Consider the following 23052-nt stretch of genomic DNA (forward strand, 5'->3'; position numbering starts at 1 on the left):
ATGGTCCTGATATAAAAACCAAGAATGAATAAAATAGAAAAAGAACTATAGGTCAATATTACAATAAATATAGATAAAATTATGAAAGACTATAACAGTATATTTTAAAGTTATTCATTATATTCAACTTGGAATATCAATAGGTATGCATGGATGATTTTTAAATTAGAAAAACTAATATAATAAATAGAAAAGAAAAAATAAGAAAAGTCAAATGATCTATAGGTAAAAAAAATTCAATAGGAAAAGCAATTATATTTCTTATTTTTATTTATCTATATTTTTCTTTAATTCTGTAAAGGGATGTTTGAATAAATAAATCTCTTATATTAATGCATTCTCTTTACTGTCCTGCAGTCTTAGAATTCCCTGGAACACTGAGTGCTTAATTAACTTATCACAGTCATAATGCCATAGCTATATTTCTGTATACTGTTTAGCTAACAGAAACTTTAACATACTTTTTGGACAAAACTGGTTATTTTTAATATTCTTTTATTTTTTCTTTATATTTTATGATTTTATATCACATTTATTTCCAAATACACCTCTCTCCTATTCAATCCAACAAGCCATTCTCTATAAGCCAAACCAACTAAGATATCAGCTGTGTCTAGAAGCAGATGCCAATGTTCTGTACCCATATTACTTTTCCAAACCTCTTTTGAAGGGGAGATACATTTTCTTAATTTTCCTTTGAGGTTGAACACAGTTGCAGTAATTATATGTATTGTTTTCTTGGTTCTGCTTACTGAACTATACATTGTTATGCAAGTTTTGTTATGTAACTCAATTATTCATACTTGTCATTCATTAAGGCATAGTAATATTCCATTTTACTAGTTTGTTTCGCCATCATTCCCCAAGGAATAAGCATCAACTTTGTTTTTAATTCCTTTGTTCCCTTAATTACTTTAATTAAAGCACAAAGAATACTACCACAAATATTTTGATGTACATGTTTAAATATATATATAAAATAATGGTGCAATTTTTTCCCTTCCAATGTATGAATCTGCCTGAAATTTATTTATGGATCTAGATTAAGGATACCTCACCAAAAGTTTTGCCCAATTTTGCCCAATCTCTCTTCAGGTTTCACAGCAATTTGTTTTTCAAAAAAAATGTCTTCCCCAAATAATTTTTTCAGGTTTAGTGAAGAGCTTATTAATTAAAATTTTTTTCTGATTCTTTTTTGTGTAGTCTGTACCAATGATCTACTATTCTACTTTAAACCAATAACAAAGAGTTTTGGTAATTAAAATTTTATTTTTATAACATAAAAATTTATTATATAATTAATTTCAAGTCTAAAATTGCTATTTCTTCTCCATTTTTATTTTTATCTATTATTTTCCTTGAGAGTCTAGATCTTTTTTATTATGTTATGAATGTTGTTAATATTTCTCCTAATTTTATAAAAATAGCACTTGTATGAATGGCATGCAACAGCTATATAAATTAACTTACTTGGCATTATTTCATTTTTATCATATCAGTATGACCAAACCATTTAGCAATGAAGAGCCTATAGTATACATTCTAAAAAGGATGTAATGACCTATAGACATAAAAACATATACTTTAGATGTATTTATTTATTTTTTTTAAATTTCATTTTAAACCCTTAACTTCTGTGTATTGACTTATAGGTGGAAGAGTGATAAGGGTAGGCAATGGGGGTCAAGTGACTTGCCCAGGGTCACACAGCTGGGAAGTGTCTGAGGCCAGATTTGACCCAGGACCTCCCGTCACTAGGCCTGGCTCTCACTCCACTGAGCTACCCAGCTGCCCCCTTTAGATTTATTTTATAGGAGTTTAAGTGAAATAGGTGAGAAATGGTTTGCACTTTATATAATTTCTTCCAATACACCTAAAATATTTACCTTCATTTTGCCACTATATTTTGGATCAGAAATAGTTTCAAAGGCTGCATCTTTACTCTTCTGCATAAAATCTTTGAATTTGGAAAAAACTTGATTGCATATCCTTTTTAGATGTGCTTCCTAAAGAAAAGAGGGAAAGTGAAAAGAATTTAATAAATAAGAAAATCTTATTCAAGGCACTAATCAATATGAATTAAATTTGAAACATGAAACTGTCTTCTACTGGCAAACTGTCAGTTCAAAGTAATGCATTACTTTGCACATTTGGCTATTTGCAATTTGACCACTAGCACATTAGACATTAAAGTGAAAAAGATTTCACTGGACCTTACATAAATTATTATGTAATCAAATATACCTAGAATTCTTCAGGTTTTCAATATCAAGTACCAAATGTTCCTAAAAAGTAAAATGATATAAATTTCAAAAATATAATATTAAATGTTTAATAGAATAGAGAAATGTACAAAGAATCATTAACTGGACCAATAAAAGTAGAACCCTAGTGCTGGAAGAAATACTAAAGAATACCTATTCCACCCTTTTTCATTTGTAGATAAGAAAAATGTAAGTCCAGGGAAGTCAGATGGCCAATTTCATAATTAGTAACAGAGTAGGAATTTGAACAGGGTTTCTTAATCTGTAGCTTTCAAACTTGCTTTTTAAAAAACATTTTGAAAAGTATATTCTAACATAATTAGTTTACCTTATATTAGTATGTAATTTATTTTCTGCACTTAAAAATATTATTTTGAGAAAGGGTGCATAGGCTTTACCAGATTGCCAAAGGTGCTGAGGACATACAAAATGTTAAGAACCTCTGGATGAGATTTAAATACATAGGCACCCTGGCTTTTAATTTTAGTTTTTTTCTTCTTTACCACGCTAAAATGAAATACATTTAAACATCATGATCCCATACTCCAAATACCTAAACTTTTGCTAGCACAAAAGGTAAAAGCTAGTCAAGACTTAATTAACGCTTAATCCTTTATTCCTATTGTGTTCATGTGTATCCATTACACAAATGATAATGGACAAAGTAAAATTAGAACATTAGCCTAAATTTTGTACTTAATGACTGTTGTTAGTTTATGAAACAATCTTTTTACTATATGACACATATGTGTGTATTTATACATACATTAACAATTAGCTAGTTCATTTTGAATTATAGTAGTTCAGACCACTTTTATATTATCTATTAAATTTTCTGGATGTTTAAATTCCAACAGTATGAACTCAAACCATTTGAAAATCTTTCAATAATACAAATATGAGCAAATCAGTTTTTACTTAAATTAAATAAATATAAAGTAGAACACCTAGATAACATATATTACAACAAATTTTAGTCTAAATTTGCCAGAAAAAAAAAAAGCCCAACAAAAAAAAAAAAGAGACGAACCTGCTGTTTACTAGTGTTACTGCTGGCCTGTAGCAATGCTGCATGATTAGATACCTTTTGTAGGATTGAAAGATAACTGAAATATAGGGCTTTCATTGTTTCTCCATATGAATTGGTCTAGAAAAATTGAAAGAAAAAGAAAAAAAAAGGAAAGTATTAGAAAAGATCTAATGCTACTCAGATTCCAGAACACATGCATTGCTTTTGATTCCTTGGCATAAAATGAGTACAAGTCAACTTAATTTAGCAAACATTTATTAAACAGTAGGTGTTAATAAATAGTAGTTATGAAACAGTAGGTGGGAAGCTCAAGGATGGAAAATAAATATAAAAAGACAAAACTGAAACATCTCCAGCTCTTAAAGAGTTAACAGTATAACTGTGATAGATAAATAGATACAGGGTAATTTGAAGAGAACATTCATCTTTGGGGGGAGAGGAAGAAAGGTCAGGGAAAGATTTTAAAGTAGCCTGAATTAAGCCTTCATTTCTCAAAAAAAGAGCAGATTGTTGGTTTTCCTGTAATATGCACCTAAAATGCATATTATCTTATTTTGTTAATGCATATTTACACTCTGTGTTTCAATCAAAGGATGTTGTGTTGGTTCTTCTTTAAGAAAAATACAAAGCACAGTTTTGCATTATAGAAAGGCATAAAAAGGCAACATACTGGGTTAAATATTTTTGCAGCCAGAGACTCAATGGCAACTGTAGTGCAGAGAGAGAGGGTCATGACAGTTTTTTTCAAGCTTTGGATGAGTTCTGAAATCAGTTAGGAGTTTAGAATCTTGAAGGAGAGTTTCAGTTGGTTTGGGGATCTTGTGTAGAGAGAATCAGACCAGCTGAGCTGCTTCTTTGCCTATCTGAAGAATTGAAAAATTAGTCTAGCTTTGGAATATTTAAGAATTGTTAATTTGGATAAACCCTTTGTATCTCCATACCCTACCTCATTTTCCTACCTTCCTTCCCTTACCTTAAATGTCTGTGGAGTGAATAAGGACAGTAAATCAGAGAGTAGTTCAAATCTGTGAGGGGTTTAACTATAATTTGGCAGTATTTTATCTAGAGAAGTTAGTTAGTCATCATCTTATTCCCTTTAGATTTCAAAGATCGCCTTGAGAGCTGAGTTAAGGCAGGTCCTTGGTCAAACCCCATCTCTGCCTCCCTTCCCCCACCTGAGGTTTCTTTAAACAACTGTTAGGGCTTCCTCAATCCACTTTTAAATCAACCTGAGAAGATAATAAACCCTTTTGTGTTTCAACAGACCTGATAGTTACTTTGTCAGTTAATTAGTAAGAAAAGGGAAGGAGAGGGGAAGAACCAATATACTCTGGGCTTGAAGGGAAGCCGGGGTATCCATCTTGAAGGAAGGTGTAACTTCAAAACAAGTCCCTTCCTGTGAAATTAACTAAAGCCTGTAGTTAATTTCAATTCAGTCTATTTCCCTCAGTTTGTCTTTAGTCTAAATCCTAGTTTATAAACCCTGCTGTTTTTGCCTGTTTAGATTAATTCCTCCTCTCCCTGAAGATCTTTGTTCCCTTCAGGGCTATACTCCCTGACTTCAGCCTCATATTATATCCTGGATCTCCCTATTCCATCCTACCTGGAACCCATATTACTTACCTAGCAAGTCCCTGACAACCTCCCTTCAAAATCCCTTTTACCACACACCTTTCCTAAATTCTCCCCATTACACAACAGAGCAAGGTTGATTATAAGGATTGCACATAGTAGTATTTCACAGAAACATCTATTCACTGTTATTTCCATTGTCATTTTCCCTAAGCAAATTACATAGGAAAAATAAAATAAATAAAATTAAATAAGATACAAGAAAACAACATAAAAATGGCAAATCCTTACTAGACTAAGTATGAGGAAAATGTATTAGAAAATAAAATGTAAATTTGAAAGAGTGGGAAAAAGAAATAGTGGGAGGACAATGTTGCAAAACTGAAAACTTTCTTCCTATTTTCTTTGATATATAGATACAATTTTCATGGGAATAACTCTGGGACTCACACAGAAGTAATATATTTTGAAACTGGCATGGAAAATTAAGGAGCTATTTTATAATAGGCAGTTACATGTAAAAGAAAATTGAAACTGTCAAAGTAAACTAAATTGTAAATCAAGTCATTTTTTACATAAAAGGAAACAATAATGATTCTACCGAGTAAGTGAAGAAACCTGAAACACTATATGAATGTTTTCTACTATTTCAAGAGTAATGATATTAGGTAGTGATATCTTTTGCTAGTCATATGAGAATGAATTTAAACATGCCAATTTTTGAAAACAACTATATCGGTTAAGCCATGAGTGAGTCAATGATCAAAATAAATAGTTTTAACTCACATTACAAAATTTCCATTGCTAATATTTAATCAACTCTTTGCTAAGACTTTTTTCTTATCATCTCAAATTGACAACCTTTAGTAGCCTCTGATAAATAACTGAAAAAAAAATTTAAGAAAAACTTTATGCCTAACATCTTTATAAGTGAACATGTGTTAAATAATAATTTTAGTGTGGCACCAAAGATCCTCTTAAGTAATGAATTTTTGAAATAAATACAAGGATATTTGAGAAAAATTAAGTTCTGTATCTATACAAAACATTGCACCAAGTGTCAGGGAAGGAAAAAAAAAGATTTGTGCTCAATTTTGAATGTTGAAAAGCATATCATTATGCATAGAAATTAAAGATATACAGTTTAGATGTGTAGTAAGAAAAGGACAAGATCAGAAAGTAGTTTTGCAAAAAAGTATTGTCTAAAAAAACAACCTACTGAAAAACATGGAAAGTGATAACTACACTGTTGTGGGCCTCAGTGAAAAGCTAAGAAGCAGTTTGTATTTTATTCAAATGAGACTCAGTGAAAAGCTAGGAAGAAGTTTGTATTTTATTCAAATGCACAATGGGGAGCTACTGAAAATTCCTGAAAAGGAGAGTGACATTACCAGATCAATATAGCTGAGATTTTTGGTCTGGAGAAGGGAAGAGGAAAGGAAGGAGACCAATTAAAAGGTGGTTAAAATAATCTAGGCAAAAAACAATAACCTATATTAATGAGGAAAGGGGATGGAATATAACAAATACTATAACACGTTCAACATATAATGGGCAGGGTCGAAGTGTTCTCTAAGAGTTCAAATCAAGAGTGGGGGAGTCAAGATAGTAGAATAAAGAGCTATCCCTGAGCTATCCCAAATTCCCCTCTAAACTATATTTTACATGCAAATTGAAGAATATTTTTAAAAATTTTCTTTATTACCAAACAATCATAAAATAATACCTCAAAATAAATTCTTGGGAAATAGAACCAACAAAAAGATGAGGTAAAACCAATTTTTCTTATGAAACAACTTAGAAGATAAAGAGGAAAGATCTGTCATTCTGGGTTGAGAATGGGACAGAATGGGATCAGTGGATTCTCGAGCTCTTAGTCCACAGAAGGTAAGGGGACTGGACAATTCATCAGAAGGATATTATAGAGGATTCTTTACTAACTAGCACTGGGTGCAAGACTTGGTTGTATTGTCCATATATACTTGCATGTCACAGTCTCAGGGAGATGAGGAGCACTATCATATCAGTGAATGATACCAATGGGTAAAGAGGATCCCAGACATAGTTCTAAGGCAGATAGTGCTTGTGGTCATTTATAAGTCAGAGGATCAGCGATATCTCTCCTTAGATCATAATATCATGGAAAAAACTGAAAGAAACAAAAGAAAAGAAGAGAAAGAAAGAAAACTTACAGAACCCCAAAACTAACCCTAAATATATATATATACATATATATATATATGTATATATATATATATAAAATGCCTGTAGTAGAGTCCAATTTTAACATGAAGTTAAAAGTTCAGGAAATAAGCTGGAAAAATGAGAAAGTAACAATAAAAGAACTTGATCAAAGAAAGAAAGTTAATATGGTGACAGAGAAGACCAAAACACAAACTTGGAATTGTATAATTAGGTTTTACTCCCTAGGACTATAAATCCTAGCTTCTCATATTCCTTCTCACACTACATACTAACATAGGGAAGATATAAGTTGTATGTAGCTCCATCCTCACTCTTTTCCCCCGATCACGGCTGGGAGAGTGGGTGAGTGAGAATTATAAAAATCAAATGAAAGAGGCAGTTGAAAAAAATTAGGCATAAAGCAAGAAAAACATGAAAAAAATCAATAACTTGCTAAAATAAACACAAAAAACTGAAGAAAATAAGATCTTAAACAATACAATAGGCCAAATGATAAAAGAGGCACAAAATTCTATTGAAGAAACTTCTAAAAAGCAAAATTGGCCAAATGGTAAGAGACATGAAAATACACTGAAGAAAAGAACTTAAAAAGTAGAACTGACCAGATAGAAAAGGAAGTATAAAAGCTCAATGAAGAAAATAATTTCTTAAAAAATAGAACTGGGCAAGTAGGACATCAAGAAACAATAAAATCAAATAAAAAGAATGAAAAAATAGAAGAAAATGTAGACTATCTCACTGGAAAAATAACTAAGATGGAAAACAGACTGAAGAGAAATAATTTAAAAATTAATGGACTGGGGACAGTTATGTGGCTCAGTAGACAGAGTCAGACCGGGAGTCCTGAGGATATGGGTTCAAATCTTCTCTTAGACATTTCCTAACTATATGATCCTAGGCAAGTCACTTAACCTTGACTCTCTACTCCTTGCCTCTCTTCTGTCTTAAAATTGAGACTAAGACAGATGGCAAGGGGTTAAGAAAATATTATTGGACCACCTGAAATGATTCAAAAGAGCCTAGATATCATCTTTCAAAAATTTATCAAACAGATCTGGAAAATTAATCAACAAGCAATTATTGAGACTTCTGGTTAAGATGGCGGCAGTGTAAGGAGTAGCTGCTCTATCTCTCCTGACCAAAGCCTACAGGACTCCTCAAGGGGAAATAAAAACGAGCCCAGAGGAACGAAGGAACCCCACAACAGGGCGCAGCATTGAAGGTACCCAGAATCGGGGCATTTCCATGCTATAAAGGGGTGAAACAGCTCTCACTAAAATGGGAGAGGAAGAAGCCCCTCCACCACCCCCCACACCGCACACCTCGCACAACGGCAACGCACAAGAGTGAAAACAGGACTGGGGCAACCAGATAATCACTGGCAGCCCCGGGGCTTGTACCTGTGTGCTGCAAGATAAGGGACCCCAGGTGGCTGGGGACATGCACAGACTTTCCCTGAGCCACCACATGGGTGAAGACACCGCCTCAGGCCAGGACAAAGGCCTCTAAAACACCCCTTCCCAACTGCTGAAGGCAAGTGCGAATAAAGATCTCCAGCCCACGGACTTTCACTACCTTCTGCCTGGATGAAGGCAGAGCCCTAAGAGCATCTGCAGGCAAAGGCAGTGCCCTAGGCTTGAATAACGATCTCCAGCCCAGGCTTGGACCTCCAGTGAGGACCGAGTGCAGACCGGAGCGCGGCAGTGGAAGCAGCCCCAAAGACTGCTGAAGGAACCTCGGGCAGAGGGGCAGACCGGGAACTACCAGGAGGCCTGACCCCGAGGACAAGGAGACTGGAGCCTCCCGCCCCCCCCCCCCCAGCTTGCAAGGTGCAGGCAGACCCTGAGTGCAAAGACAAAGCTGAAAAGGGGTGGGGCTAACAATGGCCAGCAATAAGGAAGTCCAGAAGAAAAAGACTATCAAGAGAAACTCTGGAACACTCGACAACTTCTACACAGAGAAAATCCAGACAACAGAGGAGGGAAAACAAAAATCCAAACCTCCCCCAAAAAATGAAAGCTGGTCACAAGCTATTGAAGAGTTCAAAAATGAAATGTTGAAGAAGATGGAAGAAATCTGGCAAGAAAATAACAGTTTAAAAGGCAGAATTTCGCAATTGGAAAGTGAGACAAGTCAACTGAAGACCAGAAAAGACCAGATTGAAAAGGAAAACCAAAATATTAAAGACGAAAACCAAAAGATTATAGCCGAAAACCAGTCCTTAAAGACTAGAATCGAACATTTAGAAACCAATGATCTCTCAAGACAACAAGAACAAATAAAACAAAGTCAAAAGACTGATAAAATAGAAGGAAACATGAAATATCTCAATGAGAGAGTGACAGACCAAGAAAACCGGTCTAGAAGACACAACTTGAGAATCATTGGTCTTCCAGAAAAGGCAGAAATTAATAGAAACTTGGACTCCATACTTAAAGAAATTATTCAGCAAAATTGCCCTGAAGTTCTACAACAAGAGGGCAATATAGACATTGAAAGGATCCATAGATCACCCTCTACACTGGACCCAGAAAAGTCAACACCCAGAAATATAATAGCGAAATTGAAGAGCTTTCAAGTTAAAGAAAAAATCTTACAAGAAGCCAGAAAGAGACAATTCAAATATCAAGGAGCACCAATAAGGATCACACAGGATCTGGCAGCCTCCACGCTAAAAGACCGCAAGGCTTGGAATACAATATTCAGAAAGGCAAGAGAGCTGGGCCTTCAGCCACGAATCAACTACCCAGCGAAACTAACCATATACTTTCAGGGGAAAGTATGGGCATTTAACAAAATTGAAGAATTCCAAGTTTTTGAACAAAAAAGACCAGGACTAAATGGAAAGTTTGACACTCAACCACAAATATCAAGAGAAAGATGAAAAGGTAAATAAGAAACAGAGGGAAAAGAAAGAAAACTCATAGTCTTTTAAGCTTGACTCTTTAAGGGCATAAATAAGATCTAATTATCTGTATTACTAGGTGGAGAAATGCTATGTATAATTCTCTGTAGTGAACTCTATACACTATTATAATATTCACTATTATAGCAACCAGAAGAATAATTCATAGGGAGAGGACAGGATACTAAATGGTCTAAGAAGACATGGGGGGTGGGAAAGAGGGGAGGAATAGTAGGGGACACCAAGAAAAATCCGAGTAAATAAGAAAAATAAGATATTCTATTACACACAAAGAGGGCATGGGAAGGGGAGGGGATGAATAATACCATAAGAAGGAGAGGAAGAGAGCACAATCAAACCTTACTCTCAGTGTAATTAACCTGGAGAAGGAAGAGTAGCTTTATTATCCATCCGGATAAAAAAACTCTAACCCTACTGAGAAAGTCAGAAGGGATAAACCAAAGGGAGCAGGGGAGTGGGGAGGCCAAAAAAGGGAGGGGAGAAGAAGGGGGAGGGAATTAATTTGGTCTTTAAAAAAAAAGAGGGGAACAACAAGGGAGGGGGCAGAAAGGGAAGTCAATCAAGGGAGGGGATAAGGGATACCGGCTCAAAGCAAACCACTGGTATAAAAGAAAATAGTGTAAGAAGAAGGAGTGGGTCTAGGGGAGGATACAAAAATGTCAGAGAATACACAACTAACAATTGTAACTCTCAATGTGAATGGGATGAACTCACTCATAAAATGGAAGCAAATAGCAGAGTGGATCAGAAATCAAAATCCTAACATAGGTTATCTACAAGAAACACATATGAGGCGGGTAGACACACACAAGTTCAAGGTTAAGGGTATGAGCAAAATCTTTTGGGCATCAAATGAGGAAAAGAAGGCAGAAGTGGCTATCATGATCTCTGACAGAGCCAAAGTAAAAATAGATATGATTAAAAAAGACAGGGAAGGTCATTACATCCTGATTAAAGGCAGTATAAACAATGAGGAAATAACATTGCTCTATATATATGCACCAAGTGGTATAGCATCCAAATTCATAAAGGAGAAACTGGCAGAGCTCAAGAAGGAAATAGATAGTAAAACCATAATAGTGGGAGATCTAAATATTCCTCTTTCAGATCTAGATAAATCAAACCAAAAAATAAATAAGAAAATGGTAAGAGAGATGAATGAAGCCCTAGAAAAATTAGATTTAATTGATATGTGGAGAAAAATAAATAGGGACAAAAAGGAATACACCTTCTTTTCAGCTGCACATGGTACATTTACAAAGACTGACCATGTAATAGGGCATAGAATCATGGCAAACAAATGCAAAAGAGCAGATGTAATAAATGTAACCTTCTCAGATCATAATGCGATAAAAATAATAATCAGTAAGGGCACCTGGACAGGCAAATCAAAAACCAATTGGAAATTAAACAATATTATTCTCCAAAACCAATTTGTCAAAGAAGAAATCATAGAAACAATCAACAATTTCATTGAAGAGAATGACAATGATGAGACATCCTACCAAACTCTGTGGGATGCAGCCAAGGCAGTACTCAGGGGGAAATTTATATCCTTGAGTGCATATATTAACAAATTAGGGAGGGCAGAGATTAATGAATTGGGTATGCAACTCAAAAAATTAGAAAGTGAGCAAATTAAAAACCCCCAGATGAAAACTAAATTAGAAATACTAAAAATTAAGGGAGAAATTAATAAAATTGAAAGTAAAAGAACTATTGAATTAATAAATAAGACTAGAAGCTGGTATTTTGAAAAAACAGATAAAATAGACAAAGTACTAGTCAATCTAATAAGAAAAAGGAAAGAAGAAAAGCAAATTGACAGTATTAGAGATGAAAAGGGAGACCTCACCTATAATGAAGGGGAAATTAAGGCAATCATTAAGAACTATTTCGCCCAATTATATGGCAACAAATAGAAGAATTTAGGAGATATGGATGAATATTTACAAAAATATAAATTGCCTAGATTAACAGCAGAAGAAATAAAATACCTAAATAATCCCATATCAGAAATAGAAATTGAACAAGCCATCAATGAACTCCCTAAGAAAAAATCGCCGGGGCCTGATGGATTCACAAGTGAATTCTATCAGACATTCAAAGAGCAACTAATCCTAATACTATACAAATTATTTGATATGATAAGCAAAGAAAGAGCCCTACCAAATTCCTTTTATGACACAAATATGGTACTGACTCCAAAGCCAGGGAGATCAAAAACAGAGAAAGAAAACTATAGACCAATCTCCCTAATGAACATAGATGCAAAAATCTTAAATAGAATATCAAAAGTATCAATAAGAACATGAGAAAGTGTTCTAAATCTCTAATAATTAGAGAAATGCAAATCAAAACAACTCTGAGGTATCACCTCACACCTAGCAGATTGGCTAAAATGAAAGAAGGGGAGAGTAATGAATGTTGGAGGGGATGTGGCAAAATCAGGACATTGATGCATTGCTGGTGGAGTTGTGAAATGATCCAGCCATTCTGGCTGGCAATTTGGAACTATGCCCAAAGTGCTATAAAAGATTGCCTGCCCTTTGATCCAGCCATACCATTGCTGGGTTTGTACCCCAAACAGTTCATAGATAAACAGACTTGTATGAAAATATTTATAGCTGCGCTTTTTGTAGTGGCAAAAAACTGGAAAATGAGGGTATGTCCTTCAATTGGGGAATGGCTGAACAAATTGTGGTATATGCGGGTGATGGAATACTATTGTGCTAAAAGTAATAATAAACTGGAGGAATTCCATGCAAATTGGAGAGACCTCCAGGAAGTGATGCAGAGCGAAAGGAGCAGAGCCAGAAGAACATTGTACACAGAGACTAAAAAATGGTAAAATCAAATGTAATGGGCTCCTGTACCAGCAGCACTGCAATGACACAAGACAGCTCTGAGGGATTTATGGTAAAGATGCTACCCACATTCAGAGGAAGGACTGCAGGAGAGGAAACATATAAGATAAACAATTGCTTGAATGCATGGGCTAAGGCGGACATGAATGGGAAATAGACCCTGAACAAGGATACATATTACAACCAGTGGAAATGTGCGTTGGCCATGGGTGGGTGGAGAGCGGGGGGAGAAGGAAAAAGTAGGGGCATAAAGTATGTAAACAGATTAAAAACAAATATTAATAAATGTCTAATAAAAAAAATAAGAATATGCCACAAAAAAAATTTATCAAACAAAACTGCCCTGATATCTTAAAACCAGAGAGCAAAATAGAAATGGAAATAATGTGTTGATCATCTCCTAAAAGAGATTCCAAAAAGAAAACTGAAAAGAATACTGTAGCCAAATTCCTGTGCTTCAAAGTTAAGGAAAAAATATAGTAAACTGCTAGGAAAAAATCCCACAAACAATTCAAACATGGTGGACCCACAGTCAGGATAATATTAAGATTTAAAAACTTCTGCATGAAAGGATATGAGTTTAGAATATAATATTCTAGAGGACAAAGAACTAGGACTATAATCAAGAATCACTTACTCACATAATACATATATGTATAACCCAGTGGAATTGCTTGTCAGCTCTGGGAGAGGGGAGGGATAAGGAGAGAGAGAAAACATGAATCATCTAATCATAGAAAAATTAATAGAAAAATGAATAAATAAAGTAACTTTAAAAAATCACTTAGCAAAATTGGGTAAAATCTTTCAGGGGTAAAAATGAATATTTAATGAAATAGAAGACTTTCAAGCACTTGTGATGAAATAGAAAAGAGCTGAATAGAAAATTTGATTTTCAAATACAAGACTTAAAAGCATAAAAAGTTAAACAATAAGAAATCAGAAGGGATTCAGTAAGTAAACTGTACACAATTCCTACATAGTGTAAGGGGGAAAAGGGATTTTATGGGTTTAATATATTAAAAGGTGGTCGCCAGGGGGAAATTTCCCCAATTAAGGAATAATCTCAAGTCAAAATTGACTTTTATGTTGATTTATTTACAATTAGGAAGGTTGAAGGTAGGGAAATTGAGAGAGAGAAACTCTGGCCCAGACCAGAGGCTCAGACCAGGTAAAGATTTAGAGGCCCAGCAGTTGGGGCACAAAGGTTAATTAAACAAGGCTTCTAGCCACAAGGCCTTTTACAATTAGAGAGGCAAGAGAGGCCTCTCTGAGGGAAGAGCCTCCAGAAACGCCAAGGAACGAGAAGGAGAGTCAGCCTAACTTACCCACATGGAACAGTCTAGGTCATGAACCAGCAAAGCTCCCTCAGGTACCCTTCACAGCCCTAGTCACAGCCGCTCTCCTCACCTCTTTGGAAGGGGCCACATATATGTCACTTCCAGTGGCTCCCCTTAGCCTACGTGTCCAATTACAATAAACACTTTCTCATAGAAAGCGTAGTGGGCAGTGCCTCAATTCTGATTGGTTACTTACTCTAGCATATGGGGGTTAGGACCTCCCAGAATTGGAAGGTGCTCTCACCTTTGTGTAGACTTAATTTAATTATCACAATTCCCCTTGTGATCATTTGGGAGACTGGTCTCCCCAATTTGATCATTTGACAAAATCATCTTGTACCCCTAAAGTTCTAACTACAATAGTTAGAGATAAGAGGTAAGTGGAAGAGATAGAAAGAGAGAGAGGAAAACCAATGTTTTGCTAGGCGCAAGAGTAATTTGGGGGGGGAGGGATGTATAATTCTCAGAAGGAAATGTATGTTTTATTATCTATAATGTAAAGTTTAAATTCTTTGAGATTAATTTTAGGATAAGAAATTTGCCATCTCCCCAGAATCCAGACAACGAACCTGTTTGGAGAAGGCATCATGAAGATGCCTGAAGAGTCTTCACTGGATCATGAAGATCCAAAATGAACTTTGGGGTGCAGTTGATTGAACTATGGGGAGTTGAATGCATTTGTCTTTTAATGTACACTCTTATGCCAATAGGGGACTGCCCCAACTGGCTTTTTGTCAATGTGGCTAGTCTTTATCCTCTTTTCTTTTATCCCCAAATTTCTGTAATTTAAAAGTTATGTTTACAAGAGCGTTCAAGGAGTTAGTGGAAATTTGGGGTTCATTTGCGCCTTAAATATTTAGATATATGACATAAACTTCCTCTGGATGTTTAGGGGACTTTGAAACTACATTTCCCATGATTCAATGGGTTTCCTGTCTTATGTGATGACGTGAGCCAGCATAAAGTGTAGCTTAAATAGAGAGGACTTGATTGGGATGCTCTCTTTTCATAGGAGGCAGCAAGGTGGGAGAAGGTATGGTGGGCGATTTGAATTAAATAATAGCAGGCGCATGGCCTTATATTTTACCAACATGGCTTTAATAAAAATATTAATACTTCTATTTAAATCTGTCTATATCAATTTTAATCATTTCAATAGGAAGGTGATCCTTATAAATATCAAGAACTTTATCAATACTGGGGTAGTTAGAAGTACACATAGATAGAGGACATGGGTGTGAATTGACTGTGATGGAATTATACCTAAAAAAAAATAATGAGTGAAAATTCTTACATAAAAGAGGCTGGAAAGAGCTTTTGCAGTTGAGAGGAAGGACAAAAAAATGCTTGAACATTACTCTCTGGAATTGGTTCAAAGAGGGAATAATAACATACACAGGCAGTTTGGTCTAGAAATCTATTTTATACTATAGGACTAAGAAAAAGAAGGAGGGGTTGGAGGGTGGATTGTCAGAGGTAGTGGTTGGAAACAAAACATTTTTGATGAAGATTAGGATGAAAGGAAATAGAGAAGGACAAACAGGAAAAACAGGATGGAGGAAAATATAGTTAATCATAACAGTGAAATAATTTTTATAGCCAGTTTCTCTGATAAAGGCCTCATTTCTCATGTACCTAAAGAATTTAGTTAAATTTATAGGATTAGAAGTCATTCCCTAATTGATAAATGGCCAAATGTTCTAAAGAAATTTTCAGATGAAGAAATCAAAGCTATCTATAATCATATGAAAAAATGTTCCAAATTACTACTGATTAGAGAAATGTAAATTAAAAGACAAATGTTGGAACAGATGTGGAAATAATGGAACACTAATTGACTGCCAGTAGAATTGTGAACTGATCCAACCATTTTTGAGAGCAATTTAGAACTATGCCTAAAGGGCTATAAAATTATTCATACTCTTTGACCTACCAATACCACTACTAGGTCTGTATCCCAAAGAGATTTAAAAAATAAAAAATAAAAAATATTAATAGCAGCTTTTTTTCTGATGGCAAAGAATTAGAAATTGAAGGGATGCCTATACACTGGGGGATGACTGAACAAATTATGGTATATGATTGTGATGGAGTAGTATTGTGGAATAAGTGGAGAGCGGGTTGCTCTCAGAAAAACTCAGAAAGACTTACATGAATTGATGTAAAGTGAGGCGAACCAATGCATGCAATAACAGCAATATTGTATTATGTGAATTACTTAGCTATTTTTAGCACTACAATGATCCAAGACAATTTCAAAGAATTAATGCTATCTACTTGCAGAGAAATAACCGACACAGCCTGAATGCAGTTTGAAGCATACATTTACTTTACTTGTTTTGGAGGGGTTGCTTTGGGGTTTTTTTGGTCTGGTTTTTTTCAACACATAACTAATAAAGAAATATGCTGGGGGGCAGCTAGGTAGCTCAGTGGATTGAGAACCAGGCCTAGAGATGGGAGGTCCTAGGTTCATATCTGGCCTCAGACACTTCCTAGCTGTGTGACCCTGGGCAAGTCCCTTAACCCTCATTGCCTAGCCCTTACCACTCTTCTGCCTTGGAGCCAATACACAGTTATTGACTCCAAGACAGAAAGTAAGGGTTTAAAAAAATATATATATATGTTTTGCATAATGCATAAGTATAACCCATATCAAGCTGCTTGCCTTCTCAATGAGGAGGGAATGAAGGGAGAAAGAGAATTTGGAATTCAAAATGTTTTTAACATGAACATTCAAAACTATTTTTACATAAAATTGGGAAAAAATGTTTAAAAAAAAAAGAGTTCAAGTCAGGATCATCAGAAGAATAGTGGCACTAACTCTTTAGGATCTGCCAGAAAGATATGTCCTTTTTTTTATGGTATACTGAATTTAAAGTTTCAGAATATATTTGGATAAGGATGTTAAGCTGAATGAAATGTAGGACTAATGGTCAATGGAGACACTTGAAGAAATTCTTGACAATTTACATTTAGTAACAATCATTAAACACTTTATGATACTCCCTCACTTCCTTATTCATGAAACTTCACAAATGATTTGTAGAAGGAAGAGATGATATAATTCTGTTACTTATCTGAAAAAATAGGAGAGACCAGTACAACCGAAAACAAGATATAAAAACAATGCATACTTTGTAACAACAATTTTTTCTTTTACGTCCACTGTTGCAAGTACAGGGTTCTCGAGCTCTCAATATCAAGGTTACATCTTCTGTCTCTAATACAGTTTGATAAACAGCTTTCTGGAATTCTGTCAGAGAACAGTAAACCATCTGCCAACATAAAAACACACAACTATTAGTACTTACTTTAACAGGCATAATAACCACAATGTAGGTAATATTAACCAAATGTAATATTAACCAAATGTTCTTATGTAAATAGCCCACAAATTAATTTTCCTTCCCATAGTCACATCACCATAAAAACGACTCTCAATTTTCTGAGACATTCCTTTCTCTTTAAAGCAATGAATGAATTTTAATTATAATATTATAATACTATAAGAATAAACTATCTCATTTTAAGACGCTAATCTCAAGAGGTACATATTTTTATTTTCTAGGTTCTTTGTTCCCCTCCTTCACAAATAATTAATATTAATTAAGCCTAAGGAGAAATCTTTGGTAAATTTTTTTGGGCTTCAATGGAAAATTAATAAATAACTCAACTTTTTTTAAATTAATCTCATTTTGCTATAAATTTTTTACAGAGTGAATAGTGAGTATGTGGGCATTATAACTGAAATGAGAAACTATTTTGTCTCTTGGAGAAACAAAAATTTAGATATTATTGTTATTTTCCTATTAGACTGTGAGTTCTTTGAAACTAGGGACTGTATTTTACCTTTCTTTGTATTCCAAGCACTTGGCACAATAGTGAGAATAAAGTAGGTGCTTTTAAAACAAATAAACAAACTAAAAAACCACCTTCATCTTCTCTTTTAGAATCAATACTAATCAGTTCCAAGGCAGAAAAGTGGTAAGAGCTGGGCAATTGGGATTAGGTGACTTGCCTAAAATTTCACAACTAAGAAATATCTGAGACCACATTTGAATCTAGTACCTCTAATCTCTAGACCTGAATTTCCATCCATTGAGCCACCTTGCTTGTCTTGTCCCAGTAGGAACTAAATACCTTCTGATTTACTGAATAGTTGACTTGCCTTTCCCTCATTTCTAATTTCTTCCTTCATAGAGTCTTCAAAGTAAAAGAGGAAATCTGTTCTCATTCTGACTTTACCTTATGGACCTACAATGTGATAAAGAAGAGAGAGCACTGGCTCTAGAATCAGAGGACCTAGGTTCAAATTCTGCCTCTGTTATTTTTAACCTGTGTTTCTTTGGATGAGTCATTAAACCTCCTTGGGCCTCAGTTTCCTCATCGATAAGATGAGAAAGTTAAACTAGATGGCCTCTGAAAACCTTTCAAACTCCAGATCTAAAACCCACAAAGTGACAGAGAAGGGTCAATGTTCCCTAGGATAAGATAAGAGCAACAATAGTTATGTGGTAGGAAAAATGTATCAAGCCTATTGTCTTCTCAAGGTAAATACTCTAAGATTTACTTGTATGTTATTGGAAATTTGGGGGTCTTTGAACTACATTTCCCATGAGCCCACTGACTTCCTGTCATTACACACTGACGTAGACAGGGGGATAAAATTGAGGGGCTGGAGTTCCTGGCTCTTTCCCTCCTATGGCAGCATGAAGGAATGGGCTATTTGAACAGCCTAAGCTACCATGTCACGTGGGTTTATTTTATAGTGATTACTAATAAATTGTATAAAAACCATAATATTTTTACTTATTATTACATATTAATTTTATTTTTTAGTTGGAGAATTATCAATATTTTAAGATAGCCTAGATAAATAAATAGCTCCAAGCTGCTTGTTTCTGCTGCTTCTGTTCCTGAAGCAGCCACCAGCTGCCTGCCTGCCCCTCCCTGTTGCCTGAAGCAGCTGCTGCTGACTGGAGCCAATCTCCAGAGGCTTGAAAAGTATAAATCCCTCCTTTTCATTGCAAACAGTGGAGTCCTTACTTGCTGCTCGCTGCTTGCCTTGGTAGCCTGGATGTGTTTCTCTTGGGCCAATGATGGGTAAAATTTTTAAAGAGGAGGCCAAAGGATAGGAAATGCTCACCTGTCAGTCTGTTTCTAAGGCAACTCTTTTGAAGTTTCATTGTACTGTATCCTACTCATTGTATTTGTCAGATTAGGAATAATGTTGCTTGGCTGGAGAGAACATTTCAAGGGGCTGCATCTGGCCCGCAGACCGCAGTTTGTCCATCACTGTCTTAGGCAATAATTGACCTCCTAAAGGGCTTTTTCCTAATGATAGCTTCTAACTCTAACTCCCAGTCCACATGGCAGGGGAAGCACGTGACCCCTAGCATTTTACCCCAAAGGAAAAGGGGAGGGAAGGTCACTCTTTTATTATTAATTTATATATTAATTTATATTTTAATATTTATTTATTTTGTTTTGGTATTAATTTATATATTAATGCTTTAGACTATGGAAACCTGTCATTTATTGATAAATGTTATGGGACTGGGATTAATGATTGTGTCTGATTCCAGGAGAAAAGAACAAAAGAGCCACAATACAGTGCTAAGAAGCACAAGATCAAGGAGACTAACCAATTCCAATGGGATTGATGAGAATCTGCACAGTGCCTAGGAGCACAAGATCAAAAAAGACCAAACCAATCCAGGTAGGGCTGCTGAACTTCTACGCCAATACAAAAGGACTTGAACTTGTTTGGGGTTCGAGGTTGGGGCTGTTCTGACATATGTCAGAGGAGGCCTTCCCTGAAGCACATCTTACTCAAGGACCAAGGATTGGCTATCATCTTGGCTCCCTCTATCCCTGAGAGTGAAGGTTAATCAGACCAGGAAATGACACTTCGCTTCACACAAAAATCTAGCCTTTTTTCTCTCAAGATTATGTCTTGGCTGCCAATGGGTAAGTGGAATATTACTGCATTTTGTCCTACAGACCTGTGGGATAGAAATCACTATAATTGGGCCCTGATTCAAGGACCAGTTATAGGTTTATTTTTCCTTTACTTACATTTTTACACATAAGACTTTGACATTTTATATTTCATCCACAAGTTATTTTTTTCTCTTTTATGTGGATTTTTGGATGTTTTTGGATTTCTTTTGCCAATTGATTCATACATCCCCCTAAATCAAGTGTGATATTGGAAATTTGGGGTCCTTGGTTTAGTGTTGAGATCCCTGATCTAAACTTCCTGTGGACATTTAGATCTCTTACAAACTATATTTCCCATGATTCAATGAGCTTCCTGTCCTTATGTGGTGAAGTAAGACAATGTAAGCAGAAGCTTAGATAGGAAGATTGGGATTGGTACTTCCTCTTTCCTATGAAGCAGCCAGGGGGAAACCATGGCGGGGCTTTTGAATTAGATCTTAGCAGGCACATGTTTTTTTAAATTATCAATATGGCTGTTAACAAAACCCTAATATCTTTATATATACTCTTTTATATCAATTTTATTTGTAACACAACCATGTATCCTTAGCTGATCTGGGTGTTTGTCAGTATCCTCCTCAGAATGTATTATTATTTTCCTCAGGGGGGAATGCATTATATTATCCTATAGTAAATTCTTTTGAGAGTAATTTCAGGATAAGAAACTTGCTACCTCCCCAAATCCAGAAAATGAACTGTTTAGAGAAGGTATCATGAAGATGTCTGCAGAGACCACAGGCTGCACCAAAAGATCCAGAATGAACTTTGGGGTTCAATTGATTTAAGTGTGGGGGGTTGAATGCATTTGTTTTGAATGTATGCTGAAGGGGACTGCCCCCAATTGGCTTTTTGTCAATGTGTCTAGCAATCAATGGATCATTGGTTTTGTTCTATTTTCTTTTTAACCCCACATTACAGTAATTTAAAAGTTGGTTATGTTTACAAGCTCCATCAGAGACCAGTCTTCCTTGGATCTCAGAGGGGAATGAGTTATTAGAAATGTTGGGGTCTTTGAACTATATTTCCCATGAGCCCACTGGCTTCCTGTTGTTATGCACTGATGTAAATAGGGTGATAAAATTGAGGAGCTGGCATTCCCGGCTCTCTTTCCTTCCTATAGCGACATGATGGAGCGGGTTGTTTGAACAGCCTAAGTTAACATGGCACGTGGACTTATTTTCTAGTGATTACTAATAAATATTATAAAAAAATAATATTTTTAAAGTTATTATTATATATTCATTTTAATTTTTATACTTGAGTATAATTCTTCCCACTCCGTTACCCCATCCCTATGTCTCAAATTTAAGAAAAGAAAATAATTCAAAATTATTCTTAAAATTAAACCATTTATATTAGCAACTAAATAGTGTCCAAATGAAATGTTATAGTAACAACCTTGGATTTAATGTAATTCTTACACCAGCTGAAGAGAGATCTTCAAGTTCTGGGTCTCAATTCCCAAAACTGGATGACCAAACCTAAAAAATTCAGAAAATCAAAATAAAATAAAGTTTAAAATGAAAAAAAATAGTTCTCACTCTGTCTTCCTTCTTAGGCAATTGATCCCTGATAAGAGTCTTAGTACGCCTCAGAAACCAACCAGACATCTTTCTTGCTAGTCTCTGCATGGCCTTTCGGCCAGTAGCTAGCTCTCTTCTGGTAGCGGTGTGTCTCTGACCATGCTCCACTGGATCAGAAAACTGCTTCTTGAAATAAGTCATGCTACCTAAAAGTCCTGGCACAGCCCTAAAAGCAATGACAAAACATTAGACATTTGTTAAATTAGAAAAAGCATTAGTAACCAGTTTTAAGAAATATATTAGGTATTACTGCTAGGTGATAGTGAGACCTATAATTTCATCAGTGCAGTGAACTCTCACTATAGAAATTCCTAACTCTTCTGTAATTTAGCTTTAGAGAGTCTCTGAGCATGTGGTGAGGAGAGATTAACTTGCTCATGATCAAACAGCAGATATACATCAGAGTTAGGAGCTAAATCTAGTGCTTCCTGATTTTATGTCCCATCTTCTATTCGTTGTACCATACTGTCCCTCCAAAAAAGGAAAAAATAACCAATCAAAAAATGGGCTTTACTCACCAGTCCATAACACACCAAAGTTCCTTCATGTTATTTTGAAGAATGGTACCAGTAAGACCTATACGAACATTACATTTTAAAGCTTTCATAACCTCTGTTACCCGAGCCTTTGGATTCTTGATTCTATGGGCTTCATCCACAATAACAGCAGACCATTCTATACTATAAATGTAAAAAAAAAAAGTTTTTAGATAAAAGTTTCCTTTACACCTCTTTTTCCTATACTTTTTTATGAAGAATTTATATCTTATCTGTCCTTCCCATTCATGTTACTTGGATTTTCTCCCTCTTTCTTCTTTGGTGATCATACTAGTTAGTATATGTAAATCTCACACAAGGAATTTATTTCATACAATTAATGGACCATGAAATTAAAGTTTAAATATCTACAGAGCTATGGAAGATTAGAGATGATATAGTTAGCTATTGGATTATTCCTTATATGGAAATACTCCCCAGTGATGCAAATTAGCAACATGTCTATAATAGAAGCACAGCACACTTGAAACAAGCTTTCAATTTAATTGAATAAACATTTATTAAGCACTACATACAAAGCACGCTATGCTAAATACTATGGAAATTATAAAATTTTAAAAAGAAAAAATTCCTATACTAATTGATCTACATTATAAATTATAAAGACAATTATAACAAATGATAAGATGCATCAGAGGAGTGTACAACAAGTTTTATAAGTAAAGTTTATTCCTGGAGGGTGGGAAACAGCAGGAAAGGTTTCAT

At 35.1% G+C, this 23052-nt stretch overlaps 1 protein-coding gene across 1 annotated transcript in view; it reads right to left on the bottom strand.

The window, feature by feature from the left end:
- The window catches only part of ERCC6L2 (ERCC excision repair 6 like 2), a 160982-nt gene that overhangs the window by 89116 nt on the left and 48814 nt on the right, over nt 1-23052 (bottom strand). Inside the window, 5 exon segments of the mRNA XM_044679773.1 lie at nt 1887-2006; nt 3295-3411; nt 17339-17479; nt 21749-21956; nt 22309-22470. Of these exon segments, the coding sequence (XP_044535708.1) occupies nt 1887-2006; nt 3295-3411; nt 17339-17479; nt 21749-21956; nt 22309-22470 (748 nt within the window).

The sequence above is a fragment of the Gracilinanus agilis genome, chromosome 1 (genome assembly GCF_016433145.1).
Source record: "Gracilinanus agilis isolate LMUSP501 chromosome 1, AgileGrace, whole genome shotgun sequence".
Lineage (NCBI taxonomy): Eukaryota > Metazoa > Chordata > Mammalia > Didelphimorphia > Didelphidae > Gracilinanus > Gracilinanus agilis.